At 33.1% G+C, this 21,394-nt stretch overlaps 1 protein-coding gene across 1 annotated transcript; it reads right to left on the bottom strand.

Annotated features, from left to right (window-relative positions):
• Positions 1–1,949: 1,949 nt before the first annotated feature.
• Positions 1,950–3,191, bottom strand: LOC140058227 (uncharacterized protein F54H12.2-like). The gene is made up of 2 exons (XM_072103790.1): positions 2,487–3,191; positions 1,950–2,294 (listed from the first exon to the last, which is right to left on the bottom strand). The coding sequence occupies exons 1-2, from the start codon at positions 3,189–3,191 to the stop codon at positions 1,950–1,952; spliced, it is 1,050 nt and encodes a 349-aa protein (XP_071959891.1).
• Positions 3,192–21,394: the final 18,203 nt, after the last annotated feature.

The raw sequence follows: 21,394 nt of genomic DNA, 5'->3' as shown, positions 1-21,394 counted from the left end.
TAAAAGCAAATACCCCTGAGGAAATGAGGGTTAGAAGTAACATATTTTAAAAAACCAATCACTTTGTTTACGTGCCTAGAATATAAAACGCAGCCTGTACCGTTCTATTTATTCATTTACCTATTTACCAACATCATGTCGAAACGTATCAAAAAGAACGCTGAAACTATTCGTTTCCTAGCCCACTGTTCACCGCGTCAAAGAAAAATTATCTTGGAAAACGCGGACGATCAACTGGTGACGGCTTTGTGTGAATGCGCAATGAATGTTTTAAAAGGTCGAGTGCAAGTATCCAACGCTCACAAGAAGAAGTTGGCTCGGTACAAGAAACACATGCGCGATATTACCAATAAAAGCATTTCGCCTCTCAAGAGAAAACGTTTACTTATTCAAAAGGGCGGCTTCCTCGGTCTTATATTACAACCGATTCTACAAACATTGGGTAGTTTACTTTTGAAATAATGCGGCACACCAAGAAAATGGTATTGATACCCCAAGAACTGGCAAATACGGCTTTGTACAGTAAACGTTACGAGAAAAATCATGAGACAATCACTTCTGGGTAAGATAATTCTATGAAGGGTATACTCGAAAGGGATGACTTGCACGATTACGATAAAATTACCATGTACAATCAAGTACTTCAACGATATTTAAATAAAGAGAAACCCGTAAATAACCCTTCACCTATGAGCTTGAACGTACAACAAACGGGGAATGTTGAAATAAACGAAAATGGCGCAGAATCAAAAGAAGATTATACGGACTCTATATCTAAAGAAATACTACAAAGTATGCCCTCATCGTTGAAATCCAAAACAAAAACATTTCTGGACCGGCTAGACCGTTACCGGAAGATGGGAGAAATTGATTGGTCAAGATACGGTGAACTACTAATCGAAGGACAAATGGTAAAGGGGAGTAATTTACTAGATTTGACAAAAGATATAATACAAGAAAAGAAAGGATTTGAACCTATAGGCTGGAGGGATTTTATAACGGTATTGGCGAAATTGAACACCCCAGAAAGTTTGATTGGAAATCCGACGAGACGTCGTACCTTACAGAGAATTAAATCGAGCGGTACACCTCCTCACGCACTACCTAAACGAAAGAATGAGAAGGATTATGACCTCGATGACGATGATGATGAAAATGAAAAACTTACCTTTCGAGCGCCTGCCAAGAGGCGTTCAGCTAGACAACCTAAACCTAAATGGTTAAATTTTTAAAAAACATTAATCTTTATGTACTATAATGAGAAAGGAATTGAATAAAAAAGAAAGAAATAAAATAAACTCGAATTTGTTGTTGTAGTCACTCGATAAATAAAACGTCCAAAACATATCCATTTTAAAAAACAATTTTTATTTACTACGCATTCAATAACATTTTGACAAATTGTACTTTAATATATTCACTATCGTATACGGGTAAGTTAACATCGTATCGACGTTTTACAAAATCATTGACGAACCAATCATTGGATGGTTTATCTTTACCAAACATATTTACTATCGTGGACGTATCCACTCTTCTGCATTTATGAAGAATATAAAAATACAATACTGTCCGCATACCGTAGACAAGGGCGCTTGTAACGCTTTATCGTTAAATGTCCAACTTTCTACAGAGTTATCGAGAAAATTAACAAAATGATTACTATAGTAATTTGGGGGGTTCCCAAAAGAATCGAAAAATTCACCTTCGTTTAAATTGTTAAAAAAGAAAGCTACCCAATGCGAACCGTTTTGACCGCTAGGCTCAACGTTTGCTATGTAAGCTCTAGGATATCCCGTATGCCCTAAAGGTAACAAGTCAGACGGGTACACCCCTCGAAAGTATCCACTAGCCAACGGATCTGATTTAATTAACCTCAATAGTTGTATCGTGTTCATAATTAAAAATCTATAATTACGTTACGAGACTTGTCAATTTCTATGATTGAATCAAATTCTGAATAAACTAAAATGTTGATGGTCTCGGTCAAAGCCGTAGAAAACTGAATTTCTAAACGTATATTTAATTCCCTGCCGAATTAGATTAAAATGTCCGGCATTTGCCAAATCGGGAGTCCGGTCAAAAGCAAACAACGAATAGCCTTTAGGATAATCGTCTCTAGAAATCTGATTTCCGGTATCCTGGAACAACGTGTTAGAACCCGAAAATAGACCCTGATACGCCAGCATGTAGCTGCCTCCGTCTTCGAACGTTGGTTTTAACGGTTTCCACGGTACTTGCTCACCGTCAATATATGTAATGTAAGGTATTAGATGTAATATCAATACCATAACCTACATAATGTAATGGTGGCTGCCCCCTTTGTTATTATTACAGTAGTTTTACATTATATATTTAGTTATTTCGTCATTTAATAATAAATGACATTTTCCATCCAGAGCCAGGAAATTGATGTTGAAATGTTGAAAATTGTAGGGATTCTTCTCGTAGCTACCGTTGAATGCTTCGGTGGTCACCAGTCCTACAACCAGACGTTTCGGTAGATTACCGTTGTACAGCGATTCCCTCGTAAACGATAGCTTTTCGCGCGGTATAGTTAATGTCTTGACCTCAACGCGACGCAGCGGGTATTTGGCCGGACCGCGTTCCAGAGCTTTTGCGTGGGCTAGCGCGATAGACGGGTTCAGGCGGACTTTGCGAACAAACAAGGACGCGTCTTCCAGGCGGATCTTAAAACCGGCCTCGGCATCTGAAGACATGAGACTAAATGCGTTTTTACTTCGATGCAGTTTAATTTTGACATCTACACCGCTGAGCATCATCCGATCTTGGAAAAATATATCGCAATGAATAGGTCCAATCAAGTCGACAAAACGACTACCGCCAATGTATTGAGCCCGTTTTTTAAGACCTTTATTCACCGCATTTTCGGCTAGCGTAGGGTCAGCTACATCCATTTTACCTGCCGTGTCTTTATGAAACAACCCACCCGTGAGGTGTGTATTCTTGGCATCGGATCCATAAGTCAGTAATGTTTCAATTAATGCCCTATACGAATAAGTATTTGTCGAAGGGGTAATCAATCTCTCGTTCAAAGAAACGTCAACTTCGCTAAACAATGATTGCAAAAGTAAATTGGCAGGGCCTACCGGATCGGCGGGCTGGAGATCGGTTCCGTCTTGTTTAGTAATTTTTAGTTTAACATTAAGCATCGTCTGCGACAAATCCATGTATTCCTCGCTGGACTCTTGTATGTTAAATTGCAAGGGGCCCACGTCGGTGATGCTGTTGAAAAGGTGATACTGCACCCATTGTCCAATCCTTTGGTTATACTAGTCTGTGTCGGTGGTACAGAAAACAAGTCCAATTCCGATTTTAAACACTCGCACGAGTGATGTGTACAAAAGCCATTTTTTAGATATCGAATATATCGGAGGATCTTCTTACTCTCTTTGCGTTCGATCGACTGATGCCTTTACGCTTACGTTTTCTCTTTTTATTCACCCTACCGTTACCATATTGGGAAACGATACGTTGACCCGCCTGAGTAAATCTGCGTTTTGCAGCTTGTTTAACGTTTTTACCGCTCAGAACATCTCCCACTAATTCACCACCCGTGCGCAATGCTTGTTTTCCGAGAGCCTTTGCACCTTTCTTTAGCAATGGTACAGCCTGTTTAAAGAGACCGGACAAGATACCTCCCAACCCGAACCCTCTTTGATTGTACGACCCTTGGAACACCGGTATATCGATACCGCCAGCCTGTCTGACGTAGTAATCTTCGTAATCATCTGACCCCATCTTTATTTATTTGTTGTTGTTTTTTAAACGAGGTACGTTGATCTGGCCTGTCTGAAATGTAGTTTAGCGAGAACCCTTCCTCGTTGAAATGATACCTTTTCTCCCGTGTCGTTTCTTATATCTATGGTATCGATATCTTTTTTCACCACCCTTTTGTATTGCGGACTAGCAAACGTATGTCCGACATTGAATATATTCAAAAATGTTTAAGTAGCAAAGTCTAAAATTAGAATTTTGTAAAATTACACTTTTGGTCTCTAAGTTCTAAACGTTGTTTTACTTATTCAGCCTAAGTCTAAACAGCAATTAAAACAGAACAACATAAATAACGTAGTTCATCTTAAAAATAAAATAAATTGATTAATATTACAATATTGCTGAGTTCGTTTACAAACAATTTGTGATTTTGACATTATTGGTTACAGACTATTGAAAATTATAAATATATTATATATAATATTAAAAGTATGATCTAGTGAGCTCACGACCTACCATAACAATAGGATGATCTTCACCATCTACTGGATTAGGTTCCATGTCTGGTATCTCAACAAGAACTACTGTACGTTTTATTGAATCTACAGTGCATTTAACACTTCCTATGAAGACTTCAACATCCTCAACATCACTAGCAAGGTTGATGTCAGACCCCTATTATGTAAATATACAGGTTTTTTTAAATGTTGGGTATAAATAAAATACGGATTCTCAAAACTATAATCAAGTTTAAAACGCCATTGCATTTTTATATGAACCAATGTAGCAATGTATTGAATTTATTGGTCACTTATTTTCTCTCACACTTGTAATGAGAATAATTTACAGTGCACATTATTTAGTCTATGTTATGTAATTAATTATATTTTTATTTTTCTAATATTTAAATTTTGTAATTAAAATATGTTGATAATATTTCAGAATAATATCAATTGTTATTACAAATTAAACAAGAAGAAATATAGGACTCTTTTCCTGACACTAAATATCAAAACCATCAAGTGGCTGGAAAGAAGCCCAATCGGCATCATATCCACAACAACTGACCATGTCCAACAGATTTAAATGGTTTACAATGATGAATTCTAACTCTTAAATCAAAACCAAATAAAAATGTTTTCACATATTATAATTACCATCAGAATCATACACTCATCAATTTTGTTGTCATGTTTATAGTCACCATCTTCCGTTTTCTCTCTGTAAGAAGACTTATTATCAAAGAGATAATAAACTGGATTAGGGTAAACTGAAAATCCGAAATGACAAAATCATCAAATGAAAAGGTCAAAGTTAAAACTGCTTGGTCTGCCTGTCGTCTTCTACCTAGTGTGGAGAGATGAGCTGGTGGACTTTCACAATCCATATTCTCATTTGACAGAATTATACAGATCTGGGAAGAAAAAATATTATTTTGTTTCCTGCCCAATTATTTCATATAATATTCTTCGATATATGTATTTCTACAAAATTATAGAATCATTTTGAAGAAGAAAGTTTTAAATAAATTGGCATTACCAAATTCTTAATGGTGGGTTTATGTAAGTATGCCCTAATACTAGTAGTTAAGTGTTCTTTCTTTCAATCGAAATTCATCAAATCGTAATTTAAATCTTACATTTGCAGTTAATATAATATTTAACATCTGTGCTTTCTGTACATATTGAAAATTTGTTCCTGTCACTATGATGTTTTGACCACCTCTGCAATAAAATTATTTTTTTTAAATGTCAATACACTTACATTATTTAAAATATATACATTGTCTTGTTTTGTTTTGAATATTTATTTAAAATCATAAATTTTAGGAGAATGTTTAGAAAAGATTTTCCTAACAATTGAGATACAGACCCACGTTGGAGACCCACTTGGTAGTTTGATTTAGTTCGCTTTTGGGAATCCTGTCTCCCTATATTGTTTTTTTTTGGTATCTGAGACAAAATAAATGAAATGAAATGAAATAGGTATGCAATCAATTTATTAATCAATCAATTATTGTTTGTTACTGAAGCTTTGTATACTTTGCAGTACTTCACCATTTATTCATGAATACATGTATTATAATTGAGAACATAAAGTATGTCTTCTTACGCTTGAATGCCTTGTTTGGGTTGGAAGTCAGTCACTGTGGGATTTTTTAGTGTAAGTGAAGGTAGGACCATTTCTAACAGCATTTCCAAATGTAACTGTTACTGCAACTTCAGCTCCAGATGTTGTATAATTTGATGTTGTACACATCATCTGGTTTTCATTGATACTGTAAAATAAATCAACAGTGGTTAGATTTTGGTAAAGATACATCCTTTTGAAGTACGCTCTAAAATTAGTAAAATAATGGTCCAGAATTAGGATCCTTGTGTGGATTGCTATCAAAAAGTAATAGAGTATTCATTACATCTCTATGTGGTTTAAAATCGGTAAAGATCTGTCTAATAAATATTGCAAAATATAACCTCCTTGGGAGTAGTAATATTCTACATGTTAATCTATAAACAAAAAAAGATTTATTTTGTAACATAACCTGCAGCTTCATTACGATCATTAGACTAGACGATAATGAAAGTACAACATGTCATTTCGAACCTTGTAACATAACATTTACTTCCACCAATAGATACCATTAGTACGCCATTCCCAGTGTTCAGATTGGATCCACTGAATGTTAGTGTAGTTCCACCAGCTTGAATGCCAAACCTTGGACTCAACTCAGATATAATGGGATTCTAAAATGAAAAGAAAAAGGTTTAGTAATAAAACACAGGTATTACTATATATATAATTAGTAATTGTTTTTAATATTTCAAATAAACAAATGTTTTTATACAAACATAACAACATCTTTATAGTATAAAAATTGGTCAGCGGAAACTATTTCATAAATTGTTAATATCCTTCTCTTTTACTAGTGGGATGGACCCCTTAGACCCAAAATACTTCAAAATTGGGTAAAAGCATGAAATTTGGTATGGTAACCCGTATAAAAAAATCGCAACTTTTAAGATTTGAGGCCATTTCAAATTTGACCTTTGAACCTCAGATAATGTCCGATTCCTCATAACTCGTAAACCGTATATTCTAAAAACACGAAAACAATGGCAAATAATGCAGAAGTACTACTTTCTATTCATGTTTAATAGAAACATATGCATTTAATACAATACTATGTGAGTTATAGGTCCAGCAACACTGAAAGTCCGATCTCCCCAACTATGTTTGCTCCTCGGAATGTCCAGTAGCACCTGATGACTAGATCTTAGTTCTCGCTTTCCCTTCTTGACTGTCAGCAATTCTGAGAGATATTTTGGAGCGCAACTATTTAGGCATCGGAACACCAGCAGCAGGATCTTAAATTTAACACCTGACTCCATGGGTAGCCAGTTTAACTCTTTGATTAAGGTGTGACGTGATCATACTTTTTGGAACACATCACCAAGTGAGCTGCCCAATTTTGCACCTTCTAGAAAGTCCGCAACTGCTTCTTTGGCAGACCATACAGCAGAGAATTTCCCATATCAAGCCGACTGGTAACAAAAGCATGTACAATCTGCTCTGTTGCACAATGGTTCAAGTAACGTCTGATCTTGGCGATGTTACATAAATGGAAAATAGCAGATCGGCAGATTGTGTTGATATGTGATTCCATGGTCATTTTACAATCAAGTTGTACACGAAGGTTACGAACTTTTGTTGATGGATTGACTAGCACGCCACCAATATGTTGGCCATAAAACTAGATCTTTTTTCTCTGCTGAACAGAACCAAATAGGATCACCTCGGTTTTTTTATCATTTAGCTTGAGGAAGTTGGAGCTCATCCGTTTTCTCAGCAGAGCATTCTTATAACCGTTTTACAGCGGACATAAACTTGGTCTGGCAAGGCTTGACAGAAACGTAGATTTGTATATCATCTGCATAGAAATGATGACATAATCCGTGTCTTCGTATTATTTCAGCAACTGGTGCAACATAGATGAAAAACAGCTATGGTCCAAGCACAGAACCTTGTGGGACGCCACATAATGGAGGAAGGTCATCTGATGAAACATCACCAATGCAGACGGCATGGGTTCTGTTCCTTAGATACGATGTAAACTAAGACAATGCTTGATCTCTTACCCCAATATCATGTGACAATCTATGAATAAGCAGTGAGTGATCTACTGTGTCAAAAGCAGCCGATAAGTCTAGTAAAAATAGAATAACAAGTTCTTGATTATCTATTGATGTCTCAATAAGCTTCAAAACAAAGGATAAATTTGAAACCGGTCTATAATTTTTAAGAACTTCTGGGTCGAGGGCAGTCTTCTTCAGCAAAGGCCGTACATGTGCTTTCTTTAAATTCTGCGGTACTGTGGATGTGATAATTTCATTAGCACTGGAACTATTACAGGAGAGCGCAATCACTTAAAAGCCAAGTTGGAATAGGATATAGCTCACAAGATTTTATCGGGGATGCCTTGATCAATTTCTCGATCTCCTCATCTGTGGTTGGTTCAAGAATAGACAGTTGACAGCTTAAAGGAGTCCTTGAAATAAATGTATGCTCATCTTGGAGAACAGATTGAAGTAATCCTGATCGAATTTTAGTGATCTTTTAATTAAAAAACTCTGAGAAACTTTCAGCAAGAATACTGGTTGATTTACAGGTAGGTAAGGGTGTCTTATTTCCTCTATGCAGTAACGTGTTTACAATTTTGAATAATTACTTCTGGTCACCTACAGCAATATTTACTAGAGCTGAGTGATATTCAAACTTTGCAGTATGAATATGTGATGATACACATTGGCGTTGATGTGTGTAAGCATGCTAATCAGTTTAGAGACCAGTCTTACGCCATTTCCTCTCTAGCTGCCTTTTTACTATTTTCTGTTTCGTATCTCATCAGTATACCATGGAGTTTGCGGTCGAATAATCACCAGACGTGACTTAGTTAAAGCAAGTTTATCAATCATTGAACGCAATGTAGAGTTGTACATACATATAGCATCAACAATGTCACATGGAAGAGATACAGTCAGTGTTAGTGTTAGTAACTCGCTGACAACAGAGTCAGCACAGAGATTCTTGTAGTTACGATCGACTAGAAACTATTTTCTGAGTTTGCGGCGGTTTATTTAACTGTAACTTACAATGTACAGCTTAGTGGTCAGATATATGTGGGATGCCCACATTGACATCAGTTAGAAAAGTGTCAGTTGATTTGGTAATAAGCAGGTCAAGAGTATGACCTGCCTCATGGGTTGGTTGCTTAACATGTTGAGTGAGATCATAAACTTTAAGAAGGCTCATAAAATGCATAACCTCCCTATTCTCGGATTTGTCAAGGTAAAAGTTGAAATCCCCGGCAATGAGCAAGTCGGAATGTACTAATGCAATGGTATCAAGCATGTTAGAGAACTCATTGAAGAAATGGTGAGACGGTGAAACCATTTTTCTTGCTAGGAGGAGGAAGATAGATAACTATGATTTGCAGTGTTCGAATTCCGTTACTAAATTGAATTCCCAACGATTCAAAAGTACTACAGTCAGGTAAGTCCAGAGAGCGTGTTTTTAGACCAGCTTTGTACATGAGGGCGACTCCCCCATGGCGACCATATGTTCTAGGAACATGGTTAAACATGTAACCATCTGGAGTTATGCAGCCAGCAGAAATTGAGTCATCATCACGCATCAACCATGTCTCAGTCGTTATCTATAATGTACTCAAATATTGAAGTGGATTTTCCGGTTTGATTCGGATCACAAATTGATCTTGCATTAAGTAAACAAAAAGAAATTCCAGTTTGTGCACTGCTTGGATTTGGGATGGATTCTTGAAAAAATGGTATGTTTTGCTTTCTCCGCTTTGATGCGCCACCACAGCATCCCCGTCTCGTTCGTTTTTTAATGTTAAGTCCAAGCCTACATATGTAACTCCAAGTAGATGAATCCAATCGGATAGATTTCAAACAGCTAGATATGCTGTATAATACTTTTGATGTGTAGTTGTACATTGAACCAAATAAATATATAAATGGTGAAAAGTACACATTCCTAGCTAGGCTAAAGAATGTCAGCATAGCAGCACAAACAACAACAAAGCAGATAGGTACACAACAGCCTCCACAGCCTATGCTACATAACAATAACAGCTAAGACAATGGTAGCTTAGGTAAGCTTTTAAAACAGCCTAACACACAGTTCAGGTACAAAATCTCTGATTAATATACTGTTTATGTAAGTCACTAAGATGATAAAATGTATAAATAACTTTATATACTGGTGAAATAAGTGTAATAAGCGTATACATGCGATCAACACTGTGCTGCCAGAAGCGCTCAGTGCGGCATCCAATACCACATTATGTTGGCCAGCACAAAAGAAATAAAAATTAAAAGAGATACTGTATAACATTTGGTACATAAATCAAATACTGTATGTGTAACGAAAACCATGCTTCCATACATGTTTGATCCAAAAAAATTACTGGGATAATAATGTAAAGCGGTTAAAGGAATGGACAATTTTGCTGGTTCGTCATTTATGAGGGATACCAGAGGGCTGCGTCCTTTCTCCTTCCTAAAATCTACAATCATCTCCTTAGTTTTTGTCACATTGACTTCCATCTAATGCGGAACCATGTCCGTCGTGTGAATTTTTAAGGAGAGACAGCAAGACAGTGTCGTCAGCAAATTTGACAAGATGACTATTGTCCTGTTTGCTGCGACAGTTATCCGTGTATATAATATACAGGAGAGAGAACGCAACCCTGGAGAGATCCAATACTTGTCATTACGTACATTCGTTGATACTAAAATCATCAAAAATCTATCTATAGTAAATTATGAGTTGATTCCCAATTATCAAGACTCATTAATTAATCAGCAATAGTACATACCGCTAATGAATTTCAATGTTCTTCTAGCTAGCATCATTTTTCCTATTTCATGACGATACAATAGGTACAGGAAAAACATTATTTGCACCAAACACTTCTAATATATAAATAAACATAATTTAGTTTTACGCTATTTTAAGAAAATTTGAATTTTCGTAAAAGGTTACTGACCTCTATAGTTACATAACAACTGTTGTATCAATTAGTTTTAGAGTAAAAAATACATCTTATACACATTTGTAGTTATTTAGATTTTATTGGCAGGCATAACTGTTACCTCTAAACACAAGTTTCATCAAATGCATCGGCAATTATGGAATAAGACATTGCAGTTAATAATTTTTTTAGGAAAAATTTGAGTTTTTGTAAAAGGTCAATGACCTTTTGACATCTAGTTACATATAACTGTTGTATTAATTGTTTTTTTAATGTATATTAGTAGGATATATATACTATACACATTGGTACTAAAGCTATTTAGATATGGTTATAAAACAATGGATTATAGGCATAAACGCTACCCCCTACCACAAAATTGTTTACATAACATTTGATCAAGAATCAATTTCAATAAGAATAGTACATCATTACTTTTTAAAATTCTTCTAGTTAACATCATGTTTCCTATTTTATATATCGATAGGTACAGAAAAAACACAATTTTGATTAAATGCATCCACAATTATGGCATACGATATTACAGTTAATCATTTTTTTATGGAAAGAAATGAGTTTTTGTAAAAGGTCAATAACCTTTTGACCTCTAGTTATATAAATAGGTGTTGTATTTTGGTTTTTTAATTGCATATTAGAAAAACATATATATTCTACACATTGATATCAAGATTATTGAGATTGAATTATAAAACCACAAGTTATGGGCATAAATGTCACGCCCTACCCCCAAAATATTTACGGAATAAAATCGCTATATAGTTGTTGAGATTACGTAAAAAATAATGTGTTCCAATGCTTCAATTTTTGGTGACTTTTAATATGTCATTCTAAAGTACATTTGGAATGAAAAAATCAATGTTTCGTTACTATTGCAATTTGTGGTGGGTTTACCTCTAAATATCACTAGATTGACTGAACTATGCATGCAAGACGGGGATATACATTTTTCTTTTATATAGATTTAATTGATATTTTTTAGGAACTAGATTATTTATGTGGATATTTTTTACTTGGTTAATAAATATTTATTATCAATCATTAAATTAATTTATTTTTTGTATTTCACAGGTCTCGGAAAAGGACTGTGTCTTTTCAAAATGGCCATTTCTAAACACGTTTAAATATTATATTAGGCATCATGTTATAATAGGCATATAATAATTTACCTCTATTTATATGTACTGTAATTAATATATTATAATTATAGAGAATATGCGTCTGTCGTGTCTTTTATTACCGTGCAACTTTGTTTTCCTCCTGATATTTCTCAGCGTATGCGTGTCTTAAAACGTGTAATAATTCAAGAGATCAAACACTTTGTTACAAGTTGTTACAAGTTATACAAATGTAAGCAGATATAAAAAGGGTATTAGACAAAACTGATACTATACTGATACTATAAATACTTAACTACAAGTGCAGCATGTAATCCTGAAATGAGCAATATACTGTGTGGGATATTTTCCATGCTTGTTGGTACAACAATCCAGTTTTAGCTTTTCAATTAATGAGTATAGATAGTAGATAGCTATTCAGTATAGGCATGTAAAGATTAATCATTCGTTGTATTTCTTATTTTAAAGTAGTGTTTTTTATTTTCTTTCATAAGGTAATGATGTTCTCTCACCTTTAAATAGTGAGTTTGCCAACATTGTTAAACTTTTTTGCATTTCTGCTATATTCTTCAACATTTCTGCTAAGCATCCAAGCATCCAACAATGTTGTGTTACTTGAATTTAAACCCTATGAAAATGAAGATCTGTACCATGTCAAAATCCAAAGTACAACAGGAGATATCTACATAGGAGCTTACACCTCACTGTACAGACTGTCAGAGGATTTTAACATCATTGCTAATATTTCAACATGTTCAGCAGATGATTGTGATAACGTTAATAAAATATTAGAAATTGATTATGATCATGATAGATTGATCACGTGTGGAGGAGGAAACAATGGAAGTTGTGAATGCAGTAATCGATACAGTAGTCGATCCATTATGGACAAGTAACGACGTTTCAAATGTTGGCAGATTAAGTTTTTTGTTGGTTTTTATCAGTCTAATTCACATAAAAACGGTTATTTTTTTTTTAGTAATAGTGTGCAATCGATAGTCTAATCTATACCTTACAAATTCTCTAAGTGATTATGTTGAATTCGAACTATTATTTACTTTACTATTATGTTATGTTATGTAAAAAATGTTGCAAATTTAGATTTCGTTGCCTTTTTTTATATAGACATATCACTAGTGTCTAGTGTGTAATTAAAACAATATTTAAATCGAGTTATAATAATAATGCACAATAATCGGTACCGGTGTCGATCATTATGAGTGTAATTATTAATTAGTTTATCTGAAAAATATTCTTAAATTATATTATTTTGTGTTGTGAAATAATGATTTTGATATAATATTGATTGTTCAAAATGATACCCTAAAATACAAATCTGCTGTTGGTTATTTTAAGTGTTTTTGTTGGTGTTATTTATTATTCCAAAATAAAGATATATTTCAATTATAAAATAAAAGTCATTCGTTATCGTGAATGTGTTTGTATTATCAACATTGTTGATCACGAATGGATAAACCCATTTTGGGCGAGTTTTTAAGAGTTTGATGTTTGATGATTTGGTACAGGAAACAACTGCTCTCTTTATTTATTGTTTTAGCATTCTACTGTGTATTTATTGTCAGTCCGAGTCCGTATCACGTATTTCTAACTCAGCTGAACGCCATTAGACGACATACGCGCCGAGTATAATTATAGCCGAATAGGGGGAAACTGCGGACCTTTAGGGCTGCTGTCTGAGCTTATGTACAGGATAAAGTTGCTGTCATTGGTGTTTTTGTCATCCCCAATATATACTGCTGCCATTAAAAAAAGATTCAACCTTGTATCGCTTCACATGAATAAACCCATTTGGGCGTGGCCCTAAAATGTTGCTGTTTGGCGCCTCGTACAGGATAAAGTTGCTGTCATTTGCGAATGATATCCAAAAAAGTCTATCCTTGTATCGCTTCACATAAATAAATGCATTTTTACCCCCCTATGTTATGATCCCCACAGGCCCTGTGTACAGGCTGTGACCCGGCAGCAATGTCGAATATTGCATCTCGCCCTAATACGCACCTAACTACATCATCAAACCTTTTGTATCTTTTCACATGAATAAATCTTCCGGGCGCCCGGTCTAAATATATTATCATTATTATTACTAAAAAAAAAATATAAAAGAATAGACAGTATAATGTGTGCTTCAAAAGTGAAACACAAGCTACTGTTGCAACCATTAATATAATTAATTATAATAATGATGACAATAATAAGATTTGTTAAGCACAATTTCTAGTTAACAACTATCAATATCATCAAATCAACTAAATACTGATTAATTAATTAAACTACACTTGTGTGGTTTACACAATTGGTAAGGTAATACATGCATTACAATGCAATGTAACATACCCTCAATTCACAATTAATTGTGTTAAATCAAGTAATCCTTTACATTTCCATGATTCTGGTAGTAGAATGAGTCTCTCCCGAGGTGAGTAGGAGGTTACCCAAGTGTCCTCATTAACAAACAACCACATTATATAGGAATAAGAGAGCATCTGGCTGAACATAAACAATGTAACCTTTAGAAGAAAAGTATGTAGTTGAAAAGTGAAATATCTTTGTCAATGAAAAACAAATTATATAAATACTAAAGACTCATTAAAATGGATAGTTATTACTGCATTGATTTTGTGAAATCAATTTTCTTAGTAATTAGATTAGAAGTAGAATTAAGAATTTACCAAGCATTTTGATACAATTGTTACTGTATTTTATCACTTCTTGATATAATTGTGTCTAGGGTAGTTTTTTATTAGACATGCTACCATATTACACCCAAAAAAATAAACCTATAACCATCCTGAACAATAAACACACTGGGAAATTTATTTGAATAAATACTGTATATTTTTGTTTATTAATGATTTGCAACAAAATTAAATACTTTTCTATCACCAATACTTTGTGGAAAGAAAAATATTATATACAAGTTAATAACATGTACTTCAGCCTGACCACTTTTTCACAGAGGTGTTCGACAACCCAGTGGCTTGAACAGGGATTGTTCCCTTTTCTTGCTAAAACTGCACCACTTTATTTCTTATGGCTACATCACTGTACAATTGATTTTCTTGTTGCTTATCAACTCTTCTTCATGGTGAAATTTTAACTAGAATTCTTGTACCATTCAAAGTAATGAAAATAATAATAATAATTCCAAAAACAGTGGTGGTACAATAACTCTAATATAAAAACTGCACGTTTTAGACCATTTCAGCATTTTGAGAAAAAAAACATCCCCAGATTAGTTTGGTCATATAACAGCGTTGTAGCAATACAATGCAGAATATTGGATTTCTGTAAATAAAACAAAGGAAAATAATAATTCATGTAATGTATTAGTAACAAGCAATCTCAACTCCTAATGCTTCACTTCTGGCCAGGAATTTATACATTCATTGACAGTGCTTTTTGGACCTTTTTAATTGATGAAATTATTTTATGACTCTGTTGTTAAATCAGTTATGACTTTCTATTGTACCATATTATGGTATAACAGCCTCACCAAAAAGAACAAATAACAACTTTATCGAGTTACAAGGAAAGCAGACAAAATTATGGGTACCAAATCTGAGGATTTAGTACATAGTTGCATAGTTCGTTTGTTATGTGCAGATCTGGTAGGTAGACTACGTCATCCTTTGACAAAAACAAATAGGTTTAACAACTCCTTTATTCCCTCTTCAATTCGTCTCTTTAACAAACAATTTGTAAGATAATTACTGTAATTACTTTTAATGAACTGTACATAGGCCTACAATGTATTTGACTTATATTTTATATGGTGTTTTTATTACGAATGTAACGGGGAGCTGAGTCTCACATTTTATAATTATTATGTGACATGACAATAAAATATATATATGTCTATGTCTAAAATATGTACTCCTAATTGTGTTCTATAATAAATGCAAAATATAATATTTGTCCTAATGCATCTAACTAAACTGAACTGCATTATATTTGTCCTACAACCATTAGATCAAATTATATTGTTGTGTTTAATATTGTCCTAAAGCAACTAAACTAACCTGTATTCCTCTGTCTAATTTTGTCCTATAACCAACTAAACTGAACTTCATTGCTGCATTTAATTTTTTTCTTACAGTAAATAACTAAACTGAACTGTATTGCTGCGTTTAATTTTGTCCTTCAACCAATAGATCAAACTACATTGCTATGTTTAATTTTGACCTACAGCAACTAACTAAACTGAACTGCATTTCTATGTCTAACTTTGTTCTACAATGAAATAGATTAAACTACATTGTTATGTATAATGTGGTCCTACATTAAATAAAAGCTAATTCTAAAAGGTGTTTTGTGTATGTTGATTTGTGATTGTGTTTATGTATGGTTAGTTGATAAAAAAAAAACATTGTTAGTAAAACTTATGAGTTGATTACCTTTAATAAGCCATCAACTTGTGAAATTACACTTATATTGTAGAAATCATCTTGAAACCACAGCAGTAACTGAAAAATAAAAAGCAAATTTTAACATTATGAGTTGATAATTAGTTGTCTAAAATTACATTTTTAGTTTTGCTTTGGATTTATATTACTAACAATTCTCAGATGTGTTACATTACACTTTTCTCACTTCATTTTAATTGTAAATGTATTGGCTTTAGAATTAAAAGGACATCTTACATTTCATGTCATTGACTTGGGTGCTTTGTTACAGTATTTAAATGGGCATAACATAGTTCAATTTATGTTAAAATGAAATAATATTTTTGAACATTGCCATAATAGTCTAGTAGTTATATTCAACCATCTCCTTTTGTTTCTTGCTTAATTTATCCCCAATGATGTAGTGCCAGTGATGCTTATGGTTTTTAAATTCTTTGACATCCCTCATCTTCTTATTTGGTATCTTCCACTTCAAGATTATCTTCTTTTGTATCCATTATCACTGTTTAAAAAAACTGATATATGCAGCCATTATTATAGTAATCAACATAATAACATAGTTAGTGAATTATTAATTTTGAATAATTACATTAAATTTGTATTGTGAATTCTGTCAAAACTACCTAAATTGACTATTTATGTGTGACTGTACCATATATTGTGATTTTTAAACCAAATAACGTGAAGTTGGTGGGAAGGGAAAGCTAAATTGAAGTTGGGCACTACTTATTTTTTTTTTTGTCTTGTGTGAGTTCATCTCACGTTTATTTAAATTCTCATTGGTGAATATTATATACGTATAAGTACATTTGTGACAATTAAAAGTAAGTGTTTAAAGTAGTTCAAATACAGGTACTACTTTTTTTTTTAATGTATTTTGTAATTGTGTTGTCAACTAATCACATTAGAAATTCTGTTTGATAACTGTAATGAATTTAATTTCTAATTGTACTACTATTAGTATTACCCTTCTGATGGTTTTAAAACATCAATATTGAGTTAATTAGGTCTACCTCTAAAAGACATGAACTTGTGAAGTAAGACTTGCTGAAAGCATGAGAAGCGGTGACTGATTAACAATACTTGGTAATAATTATAGCAGATGCTGAAAATATGATTAATAAATAGAATACTTGAAAGAACCTTTTTTCTTGTAGTTAAAATTAGCAGTTTCTATTTTTTAATTACCATTTATTTCCACCTAAATTATCTCTTTATTTTATATTTTCTCTATTTCAATGCCATCTGTTATTAGTTTGACAAGCCTAATTACATCAGCCATTGATTTTATGCCATGTTGTAATTTAATTTATTTAAATGACTCATCATTTTTTCTGCTCCTTCATCTTGTTATTTTCATCTCTACTAGATCTTTTCTCCATTTGTACCATCATGTCTTTCACTGCTAATAAGAAAATTCAAAACCAATTACAGTATTCAATTTATTATTCTAAGACATCTCTTTTGTTACTTTCTAACCATACTACTACCAATCCATTATTTGAATTGAATTAATAATGTTTATTTATAGTTTTAAGGAGTAATTAGTTGTTTAATTATTTTGTTTATGACCTAAAAATAATTGTACTTTCATAATGTTGTCAGTCACAATAAAACATGAGGTAAACGCTTGGGACACCAAAACAAAATTAATTTACATTGTAAATAATAGATAGCATGTTTAATTTGTTATAGGTGTACTACAAAATTATGTTTAAATATTTCCGAAGGATGGCTGATTACGAATTTTATGGGAGGCTTGTTCTACGCTAGCCAGTTAATTCTAAGCTACCCATCAAGGACACCTAGGCATAGGCCTAGGCTAGATAAGTCAGATAGGGCTTACATACATAATGTAGGCCATAGATGCCTGTCAAAACTTATTAATTTTATTTATTTATTCCAGACCCACCAGTGTACAAGATTGCCATTATTGTTATTATTATAAAAGACCTTCACAAACAATCAAATGATTTAGACAACACAAACATATCAATTCAGAAACAAAATGATATCAATTCAGAAACAAAATGACTAGCTTATTAGCTACTAGCTAGGCCTAGGGTCCTAGGCTAGCCTACCTAGGGCCTAGCCGAACAGGCGTAAATTCTATTTTTTTTTTCAAACTCTAAGAATCGTATTCCACCATAGGCTAGGCCTAGGGCCTAGGCTAGGCCTACTTACTTCTTCTTTACTAGGCTAGCTACTAGGCCTACTAGCTTAATAAATAGGCCTCCTCTAGGCTATATAGTCCAGTCAAAAATCACCCTCACCATGGTATAAGAACGTACCCTAATAAAATTTCATCCGTAGGTTCTATGTATATAGGTAATAACATTTCTTGATGTTGCGTCTTGCAAAACTTGGGATTTTACGAGAAAATTGGACTTTTATACCCAATTTATAACCGCCTCATCTCGTATTATTGTGTACAGTGAATGCGACGAAGCGTGACTGAAATTACGAGACGCTGTTAGCGCCCGTTGAAAAATGCATTAACAAAGCAAAAAACCTACAAAATTAATAGTTTATACAATAATTTAAATATAGTTTACAATAAATTGTATAATAAAATACATAAATTATAAAGAAAACCCAAGTATAAACTAAAATATTTACAAATATGTGTTTAAAAATGTACAAATCAAAATGGCCTTCCATAAAATAAAGTGCGCCCTCACGCGTCATACTTTTATCTGACTTGTATGGATATGGCATGGCTAGTTGAGAATTCTCAACTATTACCGCAGTACGCCTGTAACGACGAAGCCTACCGGTATAATGGGATAGGCTGATTTCCTTGTTAACTTAAGGGGTCATTTAATTACTGAATTATGATTGGTAGTAAAGGAAATTTACTGGAATCCTATTGGATGGTAAGGTGGTAGTAGGACCATGTCCATCCCATTGCAGTAATAAAGTTGAGCCACCTGCGACCATTACAATGTCCTACCATGCTAATGTAGGAGTGGGGAAATGTTATGCTTACTACTGTTTCTTTTAATAATTTAGTACAATTAATAAGAATAAAGAATACACTTAACAATATACAACAAATAACATTAATGTACGATGTAGTTTAACACTGTTCTCAACTATAGTCATTTTGGTATACTTGAGCACATTGATAAAGAATAGGATAAACTTAACAATATACAACAAATAACATTAATGTACGATCCCGTTTAACACTGTTCTCAACTATAGTCATTTTGGTATACTTGAGCACAGTGATAAAGAATAGGATAAACTTAACAATATACAACAACAATGTACGATCCCGTTTAACACTGTTCTCAACTATAGTCATTTTGGTATACTTGAGCACAGTGATAAAGAATAGGATAAACTTAACAATATACAACAAAAAACATTAATGTACGATCCAGTTTAACACTGTTCTCAACTATAGTCATTTTGGTATACTTGAGAACAGTTATAAAGAATAGGATAAACTTAACAATATACAACAAAAAACATTAATGTACGATCCCGATTAACACTGTTCTCAACTATAGTCATTTTGGTATACTTGAGCACAGTGATAAAGAATAGGATAAACTTAGCAATATACAACAAAAAACATTAATGTACGATACAGTTTAACACTGTTCTCAACTATAGTCATTTTGGTATACTTGAGAACAGTGATAAAGAATAGGATTAATATAAAAATATACAACAAATAACATTAATGTACGATCCAGTTTAACACTGTTCTCAACTATAGTCATTTTGGTATACTTGAGCACAGTGATAAAGAATAGGATAAACTTAATAATATACAACAAAAAACATTAATGTACGATCCAGTTTACCACTGTCCTCAACTATAGTCATTTTGGTATACTTGAGCACAGTGATAAAGAATAGGATTAATATAAAAATATACAACAAATAACATTAATGTACGATCCAGTTTAACACTGTTCTCAACTATAGTCATTTTGGTATACTTGAGCACAGTGATAAAGAATAGGATAAACTTAAAAATATACAACAAAAAACATTAATGTACGATCCAGTTTAACACTGTTCTCAACTATAGTCATTTTGGTATACTTGAGCACAGTGATAAAGAATAGGATAAACTTAACAATATACAACAAAAAACATTAATGTACGATCCCGTTTAACACTGTTCTCAACTATAGTCATTTTGGTATACTTGAGCACAGTGATAAAGAATAGGATAAACTTAATAATATACAACAAATAACATTAATGTACGATCCAGTTTACCACTGTTCTCAACTATAGTCATTTTGGTATACTTGAGCACAGTGATAAAGAATAGGATAAACTTAAAAATATACAACAAAAAACATTAATGTACGATCCAGTTTAACACTGTTCTCAACTATAGTCATTTTGGTATACTTGAGCACAGTGATAAAGAATAGGATAAACTTAAAAATATACAACAAAAAACATTAATGTACGATCCAGTTTAACACTGTTCTCAACTATAGTCATTTTGGTATACTTGAGCACAGTGATAAAGAATAGGATAAACTTAAAAATATACAACAAAAAACATTAATGTACGATCCAGTTTAACACTGTTCTCAACTATAGTTATTTTGGTATACTTGAGAACAGTGATAAAGAATAGGATAAACTTAACAATATACAACAGAAAACATTAATGTACGATCCAGTTTAACTCTGTTCTCAACTATAGTCATTTTGGTATACTTGAGAACAGTGATAAAGAATAGGATAAACTTAACTATATACAACAAAAAACATTAATGTACGATCCAGTTTAACTTTGTTCTCAACTATAGTCATTTTGGTATACTTGAGAACAGTGATAAAGAATAGGATAAACTTAACAATATACAACAAAAACATTAATGTACGATCCCGTTTACCACTGTTCTCAACTATAGTCATTTTGGTATACTTGAGCACAATATACAACAAATAACATAAATGTACACGATTCTGTTTAACACTGTTCTCAACTATAGTCATTTTCATATACTTGAGCACAGTGATAATATGAAAAACATAATAACACTATAATATTTGTAGAT

Source organism: Antedon mediterranea, chromosome 9 (assembly GCF_964355755.1).
Source record: "Antedon mediterranea chromosome 9, ecAntMedi1.1, whole genome shotgun sequence".
Classification (NCBI taxonomy): Eukaryota; Metazoa; Echinodermata; class Crinoidea; order Comatulida; family Antedonidae; genus Antedon; species Antedon mediterranea.
This window is presented reverse-complemented; position numbering and strand designations above follow the sequence as displayed.

Coding starts and splice junctions, on each gene's coding strand:
- LOC140058227 (XM_072103790.1), bottom strand. CDS start 3,191: ATGGATTTGTCGCAGACGATGCTTAATGTTAAACTAAAAATTACTAAA. Junction 2,295..2,486: donor ATCTACCGAAACGTCTGGTT/GTAGGACTGGTG, acceptor TACATTATGTAG/GTTATGGTATTGATATTACA.